Below are 14,142 nucleotides of genomic sequence, written 5' to 3'. Positions count from 1 at the left end.
GTTTAAAAACACTGAAGTTAAAAATTTTTGTCCGAATTTTCTTATGGGAGCTAAAAAGAAAGAAGACTTTTCAGAAAGTGTCAGTCCGATAGCTTTAGAACTTAAAGACTAGTTTGCGCAGAAAGGACAGGCAGACGGGAACACCTAGATCGACTCGTCTAGTAATGCTGAACAAGAATATATATACTTTATAGGGTCGGAAACGTATACTTCACTGCGTTGCAAACTTTTAACTGAAATATACATAATACCCTCTGAAAATAAAGCCCATTACGCTTCAGAGAGATCTTGCTTTAGAGGCTTAAAAAAGCTATAAAATATCCAGGAATGTCTCCTCCAAAATATCAGAAGCAAATTTCAAGTATTTTTAAAGTTACGAAAGCAACCAAAAATGTTTTATTTCTCATTTTAGCCAACTATTGAAAATATTACATTTGTTTTTTTTTTTTTATTCGGTTGGAAATTGCGACCTGCATCTTTTCCATCGCGCGACATATTCACACTTGAGGCGTCATATATTTATTAAAAAAAAATTAGAAATAAATAACAAGATAACCTGAAAGTTTCGTTTCAATCAAATATTTTGTTCCTTTCCAAAAATAAAAATTTCTGCCCCTTAAGAAAAATATGTCTCCCCTTTAATCTGTCTGTCGCCCACATAACCACGTATGGAATTCTTTTGTTCACTTTTGCTGAGTTCATGAAAACAACTTTATTTTAAAATGCAGCTAAAGCTAAGGCGCGCATGATTTATTTTTGGTATATGTTTTGAAACAAATATAATAATTATGGGTTTTGCGTTTTTACACCTTGAAATACATTTTAAAAAGTTACTGTTGTCCTATACCACGGAATTGGTATTCGGTTTTTGTCCCTAAGTGAAACACATTTGGGACCTCTCGCTTGAAAACTGCACTAGAAGTAGGAAAACAATAAAGAAAAAAATTAGTGCAGTTCAAATTTGTATTTTTATAACACAGTTCCCTTGTCAGGGGTATTAAAACAATCAAGGACAAGAAAGAAAGTTAACTTTGGCAAGCCGAATTTTTTATACCCTTGCAGTTATAAGAAATAATCAACTTTGGTAAATAATTGTTTCATATTGTTTTCCCACTAAGCACCAAAGCTACAATTTGTTATATATTATTTTCCCACCAATTTCCGATCATGGCAGCTATATGATGCACTCGCCCGATTTTGATAAAATTTAATTCGAAATTCAGAACTAATTAAAAAATGTTATTTCCAAGCTTAGAAGGTTATATGTTAAAAAACACCGAAGATATAAATTTTTTTCCGCGATAGTTCCTATGGGAGCTATAAGATATTGTTGTCGGTCCGGCTAGTTACGACTTATATACTACCTGTAAGAAAAAAGACTTTTGGGAAAGTTTCAGCCCGATAGCTTCAAAACTGAAAGACTTGTTTGCCTAGAAACGGACAGACAGACGGGCGGACAGACGAACATGGTTAGATCGACTTGTTTATTGACGCTGATCAGGAATATATATACTTTATGGGGTCGGAAACGTTTCCTTCACTGCGTTGCAAACTCCTGACTGAAATCATTATACCCTCTGCAAGGGTATAAATATAGCGTTGTTAGAGTAGCAAGATCCATGCTTGAATTTTCTTAAATCACTACTAGTTTTTTATAATATTTACCATTTAGCATTAATTTTATCTGTTTCGGGTGGTAGAACGGTTAAGACACAATACACAATAGCAGCGATGACAAGTTTTAAGATGTTGATGCTGAGGACTCTCATAATGTACTTTTTTAATAGCCGACCAAAGTTGAACTGAGAGGGACTATAAATGGGATAAGTAATTTATACTTTTCCGTAGGAATGTGTTTTGCCGCATAAATTCTCTTGGGAATCCGGAAATAAACGCGATGAATTCTACAGAACGCACGAACTCTTGCTTTACTTAGGAAAAGCGGTACTCGTCAGCGTCATAATTCAGTTTTATCGCACTTTATTTAGGTCCCTTAGGGTCGCAATTAAATATTAGTAATAACTTGGATCGCGGGAAACTCATTTTTTTCTTGTTCATTTTTATTTATAATTATACGTAAATTGGAAAGTTTCTTCATTGTACAAGTACAATGTGTTTTAATCGAGTGTACAATGTACATGCATAAAAAGAATGAATAGTATTTCGTCCATTTCTATTTATTTATTAAGTATAGACAAGTGTTTGTTCTAAAAATAAATTATAAAATCTTATCACTTTCCCTAAATTTATTAGATATAAAACTGAATGAAACCCCTTTTTTAATGCTGTGAAATAAAAAAAAACCTGAGTTCAAAGGATCCCCTTATGGTATCTCAAAGAAGTGATGTTAAGATAAGGCTATTGTTGTGATATAAATATATATTTCTCCGGATTCTAATTTATTAAAAGCGCCTAAGTCATCGAGTTCTTAAAGGTGTTCTTTCAGCTTGTCAGCAAATAGCGTGAATTAATGTTTATTTAAAGCTGAGCGTTTTTTCGTATAAACCTCGAGAACTCGGGAATTATTAAAGCCCAGGGATTGATTCTAGTCTATTTTGGCCAATGACCGTTGGCGTCGATTCTTTTCCCAATAATAGAACATTTTTTCAGTATTTAATATTTATTCCACACTTGTTTTAAATCCTTACAATATTCCGCATTTTTTCATATCCTTCCTGTGTTATGGGATTGGAGCGTATGTATTGATGTGGGGCTGCGTTAATGTGTTCACGTGTCTGTTTGGGTGTGTGTTTATTTGTTTAACATTGGTTACGCTTGCATTATGTTTATGTGTTTATTATCAATAACTTTCACTTAACAGCTTAAATATTTAATTACGCTTTTAACATTCGCGGGATTTCTTGCCTCTTTTCGTTTTTTCAATGCATATATTTAAACTATAGTCTGACGCTAGCACGCCGCAGTATTTATTAGATTTGTATTGTTTAGATTTATGTTAATGTTTATAAAATAATTTGTTCATAAAAAACTAATTACAAATAGGCGTACATATTTCCTGCACATAGCTTTTGTTTCATTAAATTACATGGTTGGCCTTTAAATGAAATGTTGATTTAGCGACGAACTCGATTTATTTACAATATTCTTAGTGGTAAATTGGTAAATGCAAAACAAAATTAAATTCAGTGCCAAAAACTGACGATGGAATAGTCAAAGGTGCGTATCGATAGGTTGCCTAAATATCTGTCTTTCACTATATGTACATATGGTATTCGGGCTTCGTTCACATTAGGTAACAGTGCTGGTTTGGTTTTTGTCATCATGCTTCTCTTACAAGTTAAATACATGCTTCATAGGCTTAGTGATTTCGGCTGATTAATTTAGTTTTAATGCTAGTCGGAGACATTTGCTAAAACATTTCAACTACTTTTTGTGGGCCATTTGAGTCAGCAATAAATCGAATCATACTTCATAATCACACTCCTAAAACTTTACTTTATTGGCTAGGTTAATTTTCCTTAAACTTTTATTTTTCTTGCTGCGACGATTATGTAACCTGTTTTCATTTTCGACACAAGATTGTTTCACATGCATTAAACTTGACCAAATTGAGACGTAGTGAAAGTGTAGGACATCAGATTCGTTCTTTTTTAATTTTTTCAGTTGCTTAAAGCAAAGCGGATGCCATTGATCTGTTAAGAGGATCAAATTAGCAGCTAAACATTAAGGTCGGGTTGTTTTTTAATTGATTGGCCAGAAAGATCCTGCCTAGGACAGGTCTTATAATACATGAAATGGGGTCGGGAAATGTTTTATAAATTATTCTGTCTTTTTAAATCGAACAAATGTGTCTAACTAACATGAATTCGTGTTAGTGTGGCTGGCAATACATACATATGGATAAGTTTAACTTTATTTCTTGCTATAGTTCTTAGTACTTAGAGTAATTGCTTGCAGAGTTCTTAAATTTCTCGCTCATTTGGTAGGCCGCAGCGGAGTTACTGGAATAGATACTGGTTGGGTTGCTGCTGGGGCTGCTGGCAGGATCCGCAGCACTTCTCCTTATAGCGGTGCAGTCGACACAGACCCATGGCGCGGGCGTTGCGGCAGTAGCGCGAGGAGTCGCGACAGTGCGCGGCGGCTGACGTGGAGACTGCTGGTGGAAAATCGACGTTAGTGGCAATCCAATAAGTTTAAATCGTTAAGATAAATTTGTCAAAGTAATATATAAGGGGAAAACTAAAAAAACTATTTCATATCTTAAGTATGCTAACTAGAACGTTTCTGCGGCATTTTATTTATTGGACCTTTTACTTTTAATTTTTAAAATGTATTTTGTTTAGTATTAATATTAAAAGAATGTAAAAGTCATAAAATAAACGTTGAACTTAAAAATTTTTTCCATTTAATTGTAAAAACAAACAAATGTTGAAGAAATAAAATAAACGTTTCATTTTTACAATTAAAATTGTATTTCATTCAATAATAATAACAAAATAGGTTTATGTAATAAAATAAATAAAGAGGTCATAAATGACTTTTAAAAAAGTGTGATGAAATGCCATAAGCAAAACACAAAAAACGCAACCTGACCCTTTATCAAACGTATTGCACTTTCGGATTGCAAAAAAATAAAGTTCCCTTATTTTAATAGCTTAAGACTATGGCGATAACTTGGAAAGTTACGTATGTAATTTTAAAACTTTCTGTATGCGAAATAAAAGTAGTGTAGGTCAAAAATACCCCTGGTGAAGTTTGGCAAAGGACCCTTGACCCCACCATCAATCGATACTCACACTTGGCCTGGCAGGGCGGACTCTTGCAGACCTTCATGACGGCGGGGCGGGGCTGGTGCTTGCACACGTTGCCCGCCGGCCGGCGACTGCCGTACCAGACGCACTGCAGGATGCGGTACTTGATGCCCTGGCGGCCGCACGGCGCATTGCACTGCAGGATAGAAGAGTGGACATGCAGAATGAATATTTAACCCACGGCTGATGGGCGAATCGGGACCCACCTCGGACCACGGCTCTACGCGCCACACGCCCTTGCAGCGCTCGTTGTAGCACTCCTGCCGCACCGCCGGCCGCTCGTACTCGTCGCAGGCGGTGCCCACCGTGCCGTTGTCGTAGCGACAGGTCACCTCGCGGCGCTGGATGGCCGTGTTCCTGCCGTGGCAGCGGGACCGCTGGCAGGGCGACCACTCCGCCTTGCTCCACTGCGGGCAGGCCTCGTTGCCGCAGCTTCGGAACAGATCGGGCAGCTCCAGGCCGTGGGCGGAGCACTCGGAGTTGTCCACATCCAGGACATTGTTTTCGGTGTCGTTGCCGCTCCCGGCCTTTGCCTTTGCCCTCTGGCAGCTCACCGTGCGTCGCTGGGGAATAAAGTTGAGAAGGGAAAAAAATAAGTAAGCTTCCCTTACTGTATCCCAGAGTGGGACTGTTAAAATATTTAATCCTGCTCTTGATTTCACTGAGCCTTTGGAGCCCGGTTCTCCAAGTCCCTTGCATTTGGCTAATTATTGCATAAATGTCACCCGGCTGCCTTGGGACGCATTTTCTTTCTCTTTTATGATGGCCTGCTTGCTTTGGGAATAAAGCGAGTCCAAGCCCTTGCTTGAAAGAAAACGTTTAACTATTAAAAACTTCAGATAACTTCAAGAGAAATAATGAAAAAAAGCACAGCAAAGGACTTAAATTCAAAGGTCTTACTTTAAGAAGTTTACAATAGAACTAAATCCAGCCCATTTATAATAGGCGTGTATGAAGATATTAATATTAAGATTGTCGAAGGATTTCATACAATTTTAATTAAAGGCATCTCTAACTTTTTCTCTGCATATAAGAAAAAATGGACATCGTTATGTAATGCAAAGATGAGCCCAATGGGAATATGGAAACCAATTTTTTTTAGAGTTAGAATACCTGATTTTCTGTAGCAAAGTTATTTTGGTTGTGATTTGATCCTTAGTAATTAGCTATAATATACATAATCTATAATGTACATAATATTGGGTAGTCCCTCCGGTTACTTAGTTAACAACCTATAATCCATACTGAATGCTCGTTAATTGGAAGAGAACCCAGCTCGGTCCTGACAGCCCATCAGTAATCACCGCACTCACCTGCAAACCGCTGCCAGCTGCCCCGCATTCCTGGGAGCACTTGGACCACTCGCCTAGCAGCCATTTGAAGACGAAGCCACCGCTCTCCAAGCTCGGCAGCGCCGTTGTGGTGGTTGCCACCGCCGTTTCCCATCGAGCATGTGGCATGTGGGGCGGTACGTCCTCCGTCTCCGGCTGCCCCTTGGACTGCTGGTTCGAATCCGCATCGGTGCGTATGGGTCCTGCCTCCGTGTGCAGCTCCTTAGCGAACGACACTCGCACCGGCTCGTCCTGTTCGAAGTGGGAGCCTTCCAAATCGACGCCGTACTTGAGCGCCTCGCCTTGGAGCAAGTGCTGGCCACGCGAGTCCTTAAAGCGCTGCAGAGGCCACAGGAACTGGGGGGGCGAAGGGGTTAAGTCATTAGTTTCCCAATCGGGAAATTCACCTGTGTACATAAGCATCTCAGGCCCAAGCTACTCGTGTTTGTTCTTGCTCGACATGCCGGGCCAAACTTCAGTGCTCAGCGGCCACCGCGTTTCCGTTTCCCGTTGCACAGGTTCATTTGTACACATATATGCTCGGGTAGGTGGTGGGGTCAAGGTGGGATGTTCCATGCATGCACACTTGAATTACCCTCATCAATTGCTTCACGTTGACTGACTACGAACTGCGAAATCCGATTAGCCACAGGACCTACGAGCAGCATCCCCAGCACTCCGCCCTCTAATTCTCCCTACGAGAGCCACGAAAATTTGAATACCAAATGCAGCCGTGGGTTTTTCGTCCGAAAATACTCTGCCTCCAGGATAACTCGATTTGTTAAGGCCCACCTGGGCTAGTTAGCTGCTGGGAGCTATACTGTGCCTACAGAACGAGAACTCTGGCGTTGTCATGTGATTTTAAGTTTAAAATGTTCTCAATTAGCTTGAATCAAGTTGTCTTAACAACTTAAAATTTCATTTGTTCAGTAGTGTACATAATGTAGACGTATTACTGCACTAACCTTATCAAAAAGATTTTGGGTAAACTCAATCTATCTTTTCATTTCTCAACTTCGTTTCTAATATTGAGAACAAAATGTACTGATGTAATGGTTTTTAGGAACGGATTCTCGGAGAATGTACTTGAATTTTGTTCTCCGTTACTAAGTTGTTAGCCTATGTTAACTCTTGAAATTTATATTTCACCTTTATAATATAAGTTTCTTGAATCAAGTATAGATAACATTTATTCTAAATTAATACCAGCGGGTTGATAAATATACATAACCTAATAGCTCAACATTTGTCATATTTTTTGCAAGCTTTTAAAATGGATATCTTAAATTTTTAATCGCATTCGTATTCCACAAAATAAAGTTAAAACAACAAGTATCCTCACTTTCCAATAAAGCACTCTGTGTAATCTACGGACCGAAACCCAAACGAACGACGTCGTAAATTCCATTTTTCGAATGTCGTAAAGTCTCATAATTTCGTGTGCGGCCGAAATCTCCCACCTATATCCCAAAAATTGTCCTTTGCACTTGAGCTCTGTTGGTCATTCAGATTCCCCTTGTACTATATGCCCATTGCCCCGAACTCATTGTCAACCGCTGTGGAGGACCTAGGCCAGCGTCAAAGTCATTTCTCTGGTCGTTTGCATTTACAGCTGCCCAGAGTCGATGCAGCAGCGGGATGCAGCATTGGGTGGGTGGCTTTGAGGGGGCTTGGGAGGCTTTCTGGGAGGATTTCAGGGTGATGCCGAGGCACACAAAGATGATTTCCCAAGTGCCACTTGAGAGCGACAAATGCGCCTGCATAGTTTCTGCTGTCGGCTGCATTGTTGGCTGCATCTGCTGCGCTTTTATTTGCCGGCTCCCCCCTTTGTCATTTGTTGGCCAACAAGGACCGGAACGACAACGACATCGACAATGACGCCTCCGCCGATGCCTCTACCCCTGCCCCTGCCCTGCCCTGCCCCCAGTGCCTTTTATTGTTGTCGCCGCAATCGGAATCGTTGCTCTTGTCAATACTGCAGTGCAGCCAAGGCTGTGCCATTGGAATTTTCGGGTATTTCGAGGGCATTCCTGCGACTGCCATGCGTTCCGCTCGTGCAAGTGTAATTAGCACACAGAACTTGCCTCGCTTTGGCCAAACAAAGTAGCCGGATTATGGTTGCCCAATGGAATGGCAATTTGTTGAAGGCACAGAGCGGAAGTGTGGTCTCTGCAGTTTCTGCCTGAGTAAACACAGTCTGTTCCGATCACAAACGCCTAATCAGGGGGGTTAATTTGATAGATAAGTGTAAGTGCCCTTATTACATATAAATAACCATACAATTTGCTAGTCCTTAAGGGACTCTTTCAGGAGTTCCAGTAAATTTCTGTTAAGGAAATTCGAGTTTTTTGAGCCTCATTGTGAGACCTAACTTTGACAGGGACTCCGACTCCCAGCTTGTGACTTAGACTCAGCTTGGACTTGTTCGGAAAATTTGATATTAGGGACTTTGACAGGGACCCAAGAAAGCTCCTCTAAATGTGTACATCTAAACCTACTTTAACTGGTGGTTAGGTGTAATACCTTACAAAGCAATAATTATTTTTTGCTAAATTCTTGCTTATGGTGCGTTGGTCCGTGGATCGTAAACAAATAACACATTTTTTGTGTGCACTTCGCAATATTTATATGTAGTACTCATTAATATCTCTACTTTGACTGTTAATTATGTGCTAAAGTTTCAACGACTTCCAGTCGCCTGCTGCGTCCCCGGATTTAACTGCATTCAATACACGCGGCACAGACTCATTAGCAACTTTTGCACATTGGACCACGCACATCGTTAAATTCTCACGCCTGACAGGCGAACCCAAACGCTGCCGGAGACAGGCCCCAACCAAACCCCACCAAACCAAAGCAAACCAAACCAAACCGAACTGAAGTAAACGTAAAACCGGGAAAACCGAAAGCCAAACCAAGCCAACCGAACGGAAGGGAACCACGAGCAGTGCAGTTTTCGACTGAAATGTGTGTCATTTTGTTTAATTTAAGTTTAAATGTTGCCCGCACTGTACGCGCTGTTTGCGAATAAATAATAAAAACAAGCCCTTGCAGTGCGAAGGGGGAAAAATTCCAGCGAACGGCATGGAGTTTAAGTGGAGCGCGGCTAAATGCCTCGGAGGCGGTATCCAGCGGATGCTGCACCCTACATCCTGCCGGCCCACATCCGGCCATTAATAAATAGTTGCAATCAAAATTAAAAGCCAGCATTTTGCTCGTTTAAACCATTTACGCCCCACATGACGAATATGTGGCACCAGCGGTCTCTGCAAATTTATTATCGCGCTCCAGCACCCAGCTAAATTTGATGTTTGGCCAAAGTATAATAGGAAATTGGTTGCTCGGCTTGCGCAGCGGGTAGCACAATAATTAATAGGCCAAATGTTGGTGCCTAAATTATGGCCATGCACCCACTTAGCTAATTAGGAGTGCTCGGAGCAAGCCAAGCCGGGCTAACTAGCCCGATTCATCGATAGCCCTGATGAAATTGCATTATCCTGCCCGGCAATAACTTGTGTTCTGCAGGCCAATCAAGGAAATGATTCAGGTGCCAGCCCAGTGGCCATGGAGAACCATTATTTGCAGCAGGATGCCGACGTGGAGCTGCTAATGAGCTTCTCTTGGACTGCCGCAGGCAACAATGCAATTAAACATGAAATGGCCAGGATTTGCATTCATGGAAATCCAGGGAAAGGAGTACAAGACAGCTAATTATTGAGTGAAATGTGCGCCTGCGGAGCTGATAAGAAGCTTAACACTTTGATGCCAAGGCGGGTGGCAAGGTTTGCCATTGTTTTCCATCAAATAGATGATAGGTTCAAGTGGACAGATTATTGTGCAGCTCAGCGGAGCACCTCAACAAATGAAATACTAGCCAGAAATCAGATTGTAAGCTCTAGCATAATAAGTAGTAGAAGTATGCAATAAGTTTATCTATGAAGGATTATCTTTTATTTATACTGCAAGGATAAAGAAGAACGAAGCAAAATTGTTCAGAATGCAAATATAAAAAAATGCTTTACACAAACTAAGAACGTAATTTGTATTTGTTTAGTTAGTCAAAACGCCCTCCTTTTTTCAGAAGTATTACATCAAAGCATTAGTATAATATGAACGAAAATTTCTGTGGCAAGGTTATAAATAATATCTCTCTTTAGTCTCCCCCATTTCTTAGTTTTACATATAGCTCACTTTTCCTGAATATAATTTTATACTATTAACTTTTCAACACTATAAAAAATATTAGGTGCTCGCAAAAAACACATATTTTAATTTCAGTGGTTCCTGTGCTTTTTAAGCCAGACATTATTCCATGTGAATGAGCAAAACCCTAAAGCGGATCAAGAAATCAGCTCATAAATACCTAAATTAATTTGTTTGCACACTTCCACGCCAGCATAACTCCAAATGCAAAAGTCAACAAATGCATTATTCTCCGCCACTATAAAGTTCGACTTTCATGGCGACTAAACGAAATGCAAATGCATTAAATATTTTATAATTCTGGGAATTATTATTATGAGCAGTCGCTCGTAAAAAGAGGGAGAATGCGGGCGCCGCAAAGAGTTAATCAAAGCGCCCCAAACTTTCGACCCCAATTGTTCTATTGTCACCCCATGCAGATATTCCCGACAGCCGGCATATGGGACAAAATCTGTCGGCTCTTAACCACTGCGTATTTTTTGTGGTCCGCCTGTTGGTCTGCGTAGCCACGAGAAAACCCAACACAAATGCCGGCAAAATTAGTTATAATCGCTCTCTCTGTTTGGCTGATTGTATCAGTCTGCAGATAGTGTGGGGCTTACAATTTTCCGGTAACTAGCTTTGATAAATGCCCCTGGAAAGTGTCGTCCTATCACGGAACACGCCTCATCCCGCCAGCCCCGCAGATCCTGGATGCTGCCCAAAGTTCCTGGCTGGGATTGGGCAAGTCTGCCGGATCCCGTGACTCGCGTGGCCGGCACCATAAATTATTTTTGCCTAATCTGCATAGTGCGACGGGAACCTCTACTCCACTCTGCCAGCAGCTCAGCATTCGTCGGTTTGTGTGGTAATATTTTTTATTATCCCCTCCACAACTTTCCAGGAAAAGGTTTTCGTCGAGTGAAAAGTACAACTGTTCGGATTTAACAGCACAGTACAGCAAGAAAGTATATATTACTAGGGACATTGTCCATGGATGGTTACATTAAAATGGTTCACGTCTCGATTTTTTTCAAATTGTTTTTCATAATTTTGCAATATCAAAAGATGTCTTTTAGCCCCTAAGTTATTTACATATTACACATACTTTATGTAATTAATGTAAAGTATTCATTTATTCAGGAAAATTAAAAAATGAATTGAATTTTTTATTAAAAACTAAAAACATACCTCCTCCGAACTACAAAGATACCAAACAAAATTCTTTAAAAAATCTGTTAAGAGTATATATATAAAAAAATTGTTCGACTTTTTTTTTTATCCAAGGCTCAAATTAAAAGCGTAGTACTTTTTTATATTGCAAGGTTTATGGTAAAAGGAATCTATTAGCGATCACAAACATTTGCCCCGAACTGTGTCTACAAATCAGCTGGTGCAGCTCGCCTGAGTGACTCGTTTCGATGATAAACTTTTCCAGTTAGTTTCGCAGTTCGCCAGCTACTCCCATCTGTTTAATTCATTTTATATTGCATAATAAATATCAGCTAAAAAACCGCGTCCAAGCCAAATACACATGCTCTCGAAAATGTTCCGTTGGCAGTTTCAGAGGCAGCGCCATAGACTGATGGCCAAATTGCAAGCCAAAATTAGTTTTGGCATTATTCAAAAACCTTTTATGTGGTGAAAGGGGAAATAAACAAAGTTGCTGAGGGACCGGGGCAGACAGAAGCCCCAATGAGTGGCGGTGTAAAGAATTAACAAATTAAGTTTATAGAAAAGTTCCCCAAATTGTTCGTTGTGCAGAAAAGTTTCTGTAAATTTCAGAACACGTTCCCGACAGTTGACGATGGCGCAGCACTTACCTAGGCAGCATATCAAACATGAACAAACCGACGTTGGGCTTTGGGCACTGCTGGTGTAAATATAATAGTTATTTTTATATAGTATTGGGTAATTAATTTTATAAATTATATATAAATATTTTATAATATGCTTGCAACATGCTCAGGTGGAAAAACAGAGAAGCAATAAACAAAAAACTTATCTATGGCAAAAGTCAGTGATTGGACCATGAAAGCGTGATATTTTCCATGAGTAATAATTTATAGGTGTTTTAATTGTGGCGATGACAAATTGCGAGAAAGTTTATCACGAGCTTTAAAAGTCTAAACAAATTTCAGACGAAATCAATTTTAGTTGAACATGTTTTTTATGAACTAATTATTGAAACAAACGGAAATTGTAATTCAATTCATTGACACTTTGATTTTTGGCAATCAGAATTTAAATCAATTTTATTTTTCGTATCTGTTACTGTTAAATAATTGGAATATGTTAAATATTTTAAAGAGACTTGTAGTGGTGCAATACATTTCAGTAACTTGGTGTCACAGCACTATTAATTATAAAAAATGTATTATGTTTACTACTGGTACAGCTTTAATATGTATTCTTTGGCAAGGATAAAGATAAACTTCCAGAAATAGCTGCAGGCGAAAATTTCCATGTAAATGTACGAATATTTCTATAGGGTTTTGGCCAATTTGTCAGCTTTTAACTTGGCAACATGCTTTTTTTCTGCAGAAGTTGACTTCGGTCGAAAGCTACTTTACCGATAATACCAATTGTTTGCTCATTTCACAATGAATAAAATGCATACAAAAGCCAGCAAATAGTGTCTTTGATGGCAGGCGCGCAAAAAGTTGCCCAAGGGCGAAACCACAAGGAACAGGGGGAGAATTTCATACGAAGAATTTAATTAAATATTCCACGATACCAATTGCAATTGCCTTGGGCTATAGGGATATTAAGGATACCCAGGCTGTCAGGTAAACTGTTTACGCGCCGGGAACAGAGTGAAAAGTGTTTAATGTGTAGTGGAGTCAGGCAAAAAGAGTTGTATTTATCGGAAGGTTTACCTACGTTGCATTCGTTTTGTTTAGGGAAGAATATTCGGAATTGGTTCCCGTTTTGTTGTTTTGATTCGTGGTTTGTGTTGTACAGTGTTTTTCAGAGGGCCCCCGGAAAAGCGGAATAGTAAAGGAAAATATTGATGTCGGTATATGTGAAAAGAAAGACAAAAGTTGGTAAATCATTGTTGAAGAGTTTTCATGTCTTTTAGGTCTTCATCCTGCAACTGATCATGCAAATGGGTGCAAATATGCAAATGATTAAAAAACATTCAAGGCCTATGAAATAATGTATATTTTTTTATGGTTCTTAAGTTTCATGATATTGCAATCGAAACTCTTTTGATAATTTCAAACAAATTTAAGGTATGTGCAAGTTTTATAAATATTTAATATTTTTAAGAGATTCAGTTCTATGTGCTTATTCCCCTTCATCCTTGTATAAGTTAAATCCTCAAATAGAGGTTATTCCCCAGCTTATGCCAGCACATTTAAGGCAATTTCGGCAAAGTCACCGCAAACTAAACAACGATGTCAAACAGTGAAACATGCAAAACAAATAGATAATAACAGCGAACATGTGTAGGACGACGGAGCTTGGCTTACAACTTTCTAGACTGCATATTCATCCAATTTTCAGTTTGAATGCCCTGTCATTTGACAAATTGCAGGGCCCAATTAAATCGGACTTCAAGGCAAATATGTAAGCACAGGTTGACCAATTTATATGCAGCACTTTGCCACGGCCCACGCCCCCGACACGCCACGCCCACTCGAAGTGCACTAATTACACGCATGCAGGGGAAAACCCAGGGATCCTGGGAAATTAATGGAATGAAGGCAAACAAAGCAAAAAAGCGATTGAAATCAGGAAATAGCGAAAAGAAGTACGACGAGCAGCCAAAAAATGAATGAGTGTAAATAAAAAGCAATCGCCAACGGAATGTGAGTTTTGTTGTCAATAAAACAAGGCCACCATCCAGGGGA

General features: G+C 39.5%; 1 protein-coding gene and 1 long non-coding RNA gene across 5 annotated transcripts in view; both read right to left on the bottom strand.

Moving 5' to 3' along the window:
• Positions 1-711: 711 nt before the first annotated feature.
• LOC108033589 (uncharacterized) lies at positions 712-1,829 on the bottom strand. The gene is made up of 2 exons (XR_001768684.3): positions 1,666-1,829; positions 712-915 (listed from the first exon to the last, which is right to left on the bottom strand). It is a non-coding gene; the product is annotated as an uncharacterized LOC108033589 (long non-coding RNA).
• A 772-nt stretch (positions 1,830-2,601) lies between these two features.
• Positions 2,602-14,142, bottom strand: part of LOC108033899 (protein madd-4) — a 57,483-nt gene continuing 45,942 nt past the window's right edge. For 3 of the 4 annotated variants that reach the window (XM_017108557.2, XM_017108556.2, XM_050884987.1), the window contains 4 exons: positions 6,086-6,460; positions 4,979-5,335; positions 4,758-4,908; positions 2,602-4,114 (listed from right to left, as the gene is read on the bottom strand). In XM_017108557.2, coding sequence (XP_016964046.1) covers positions 3,960-4,114; positions 4,758-4,908; positions 4,979-5,335; positions 6,086-6,460 — 1,038 coding nt within the window. In that variant the 3' untranslated portion in view covers positions 2,602-3,959. The remainder of the gene's footprint in view (positions 4,115-4,757; positions 4,909-4,978; positions 5,336-6,085; positions 6,461-14,142) is intronic. The other variant, XM_017108560.2, reaches the window with a different exon arrangement.

Source organism: Drosophila biarmipes, chromosome 2L (assembly GCF_025231255.1).
Source record: "Drosophila biarmipes strain raj3 chromosome 2L, RU_DBia_V1.1, whole genome shotgun sequence".
Lineage (NCBI taxonomy): Eukaryota > Metazoa > Arthropoda > Insecta > Diptera > Drosophilidae > Drosophila > Drosophila biarmipes.
Note: the sequence above shows the minus strand (reverse complement) of the source record. Positions and strands in the feature narration are given on the sequence as shown.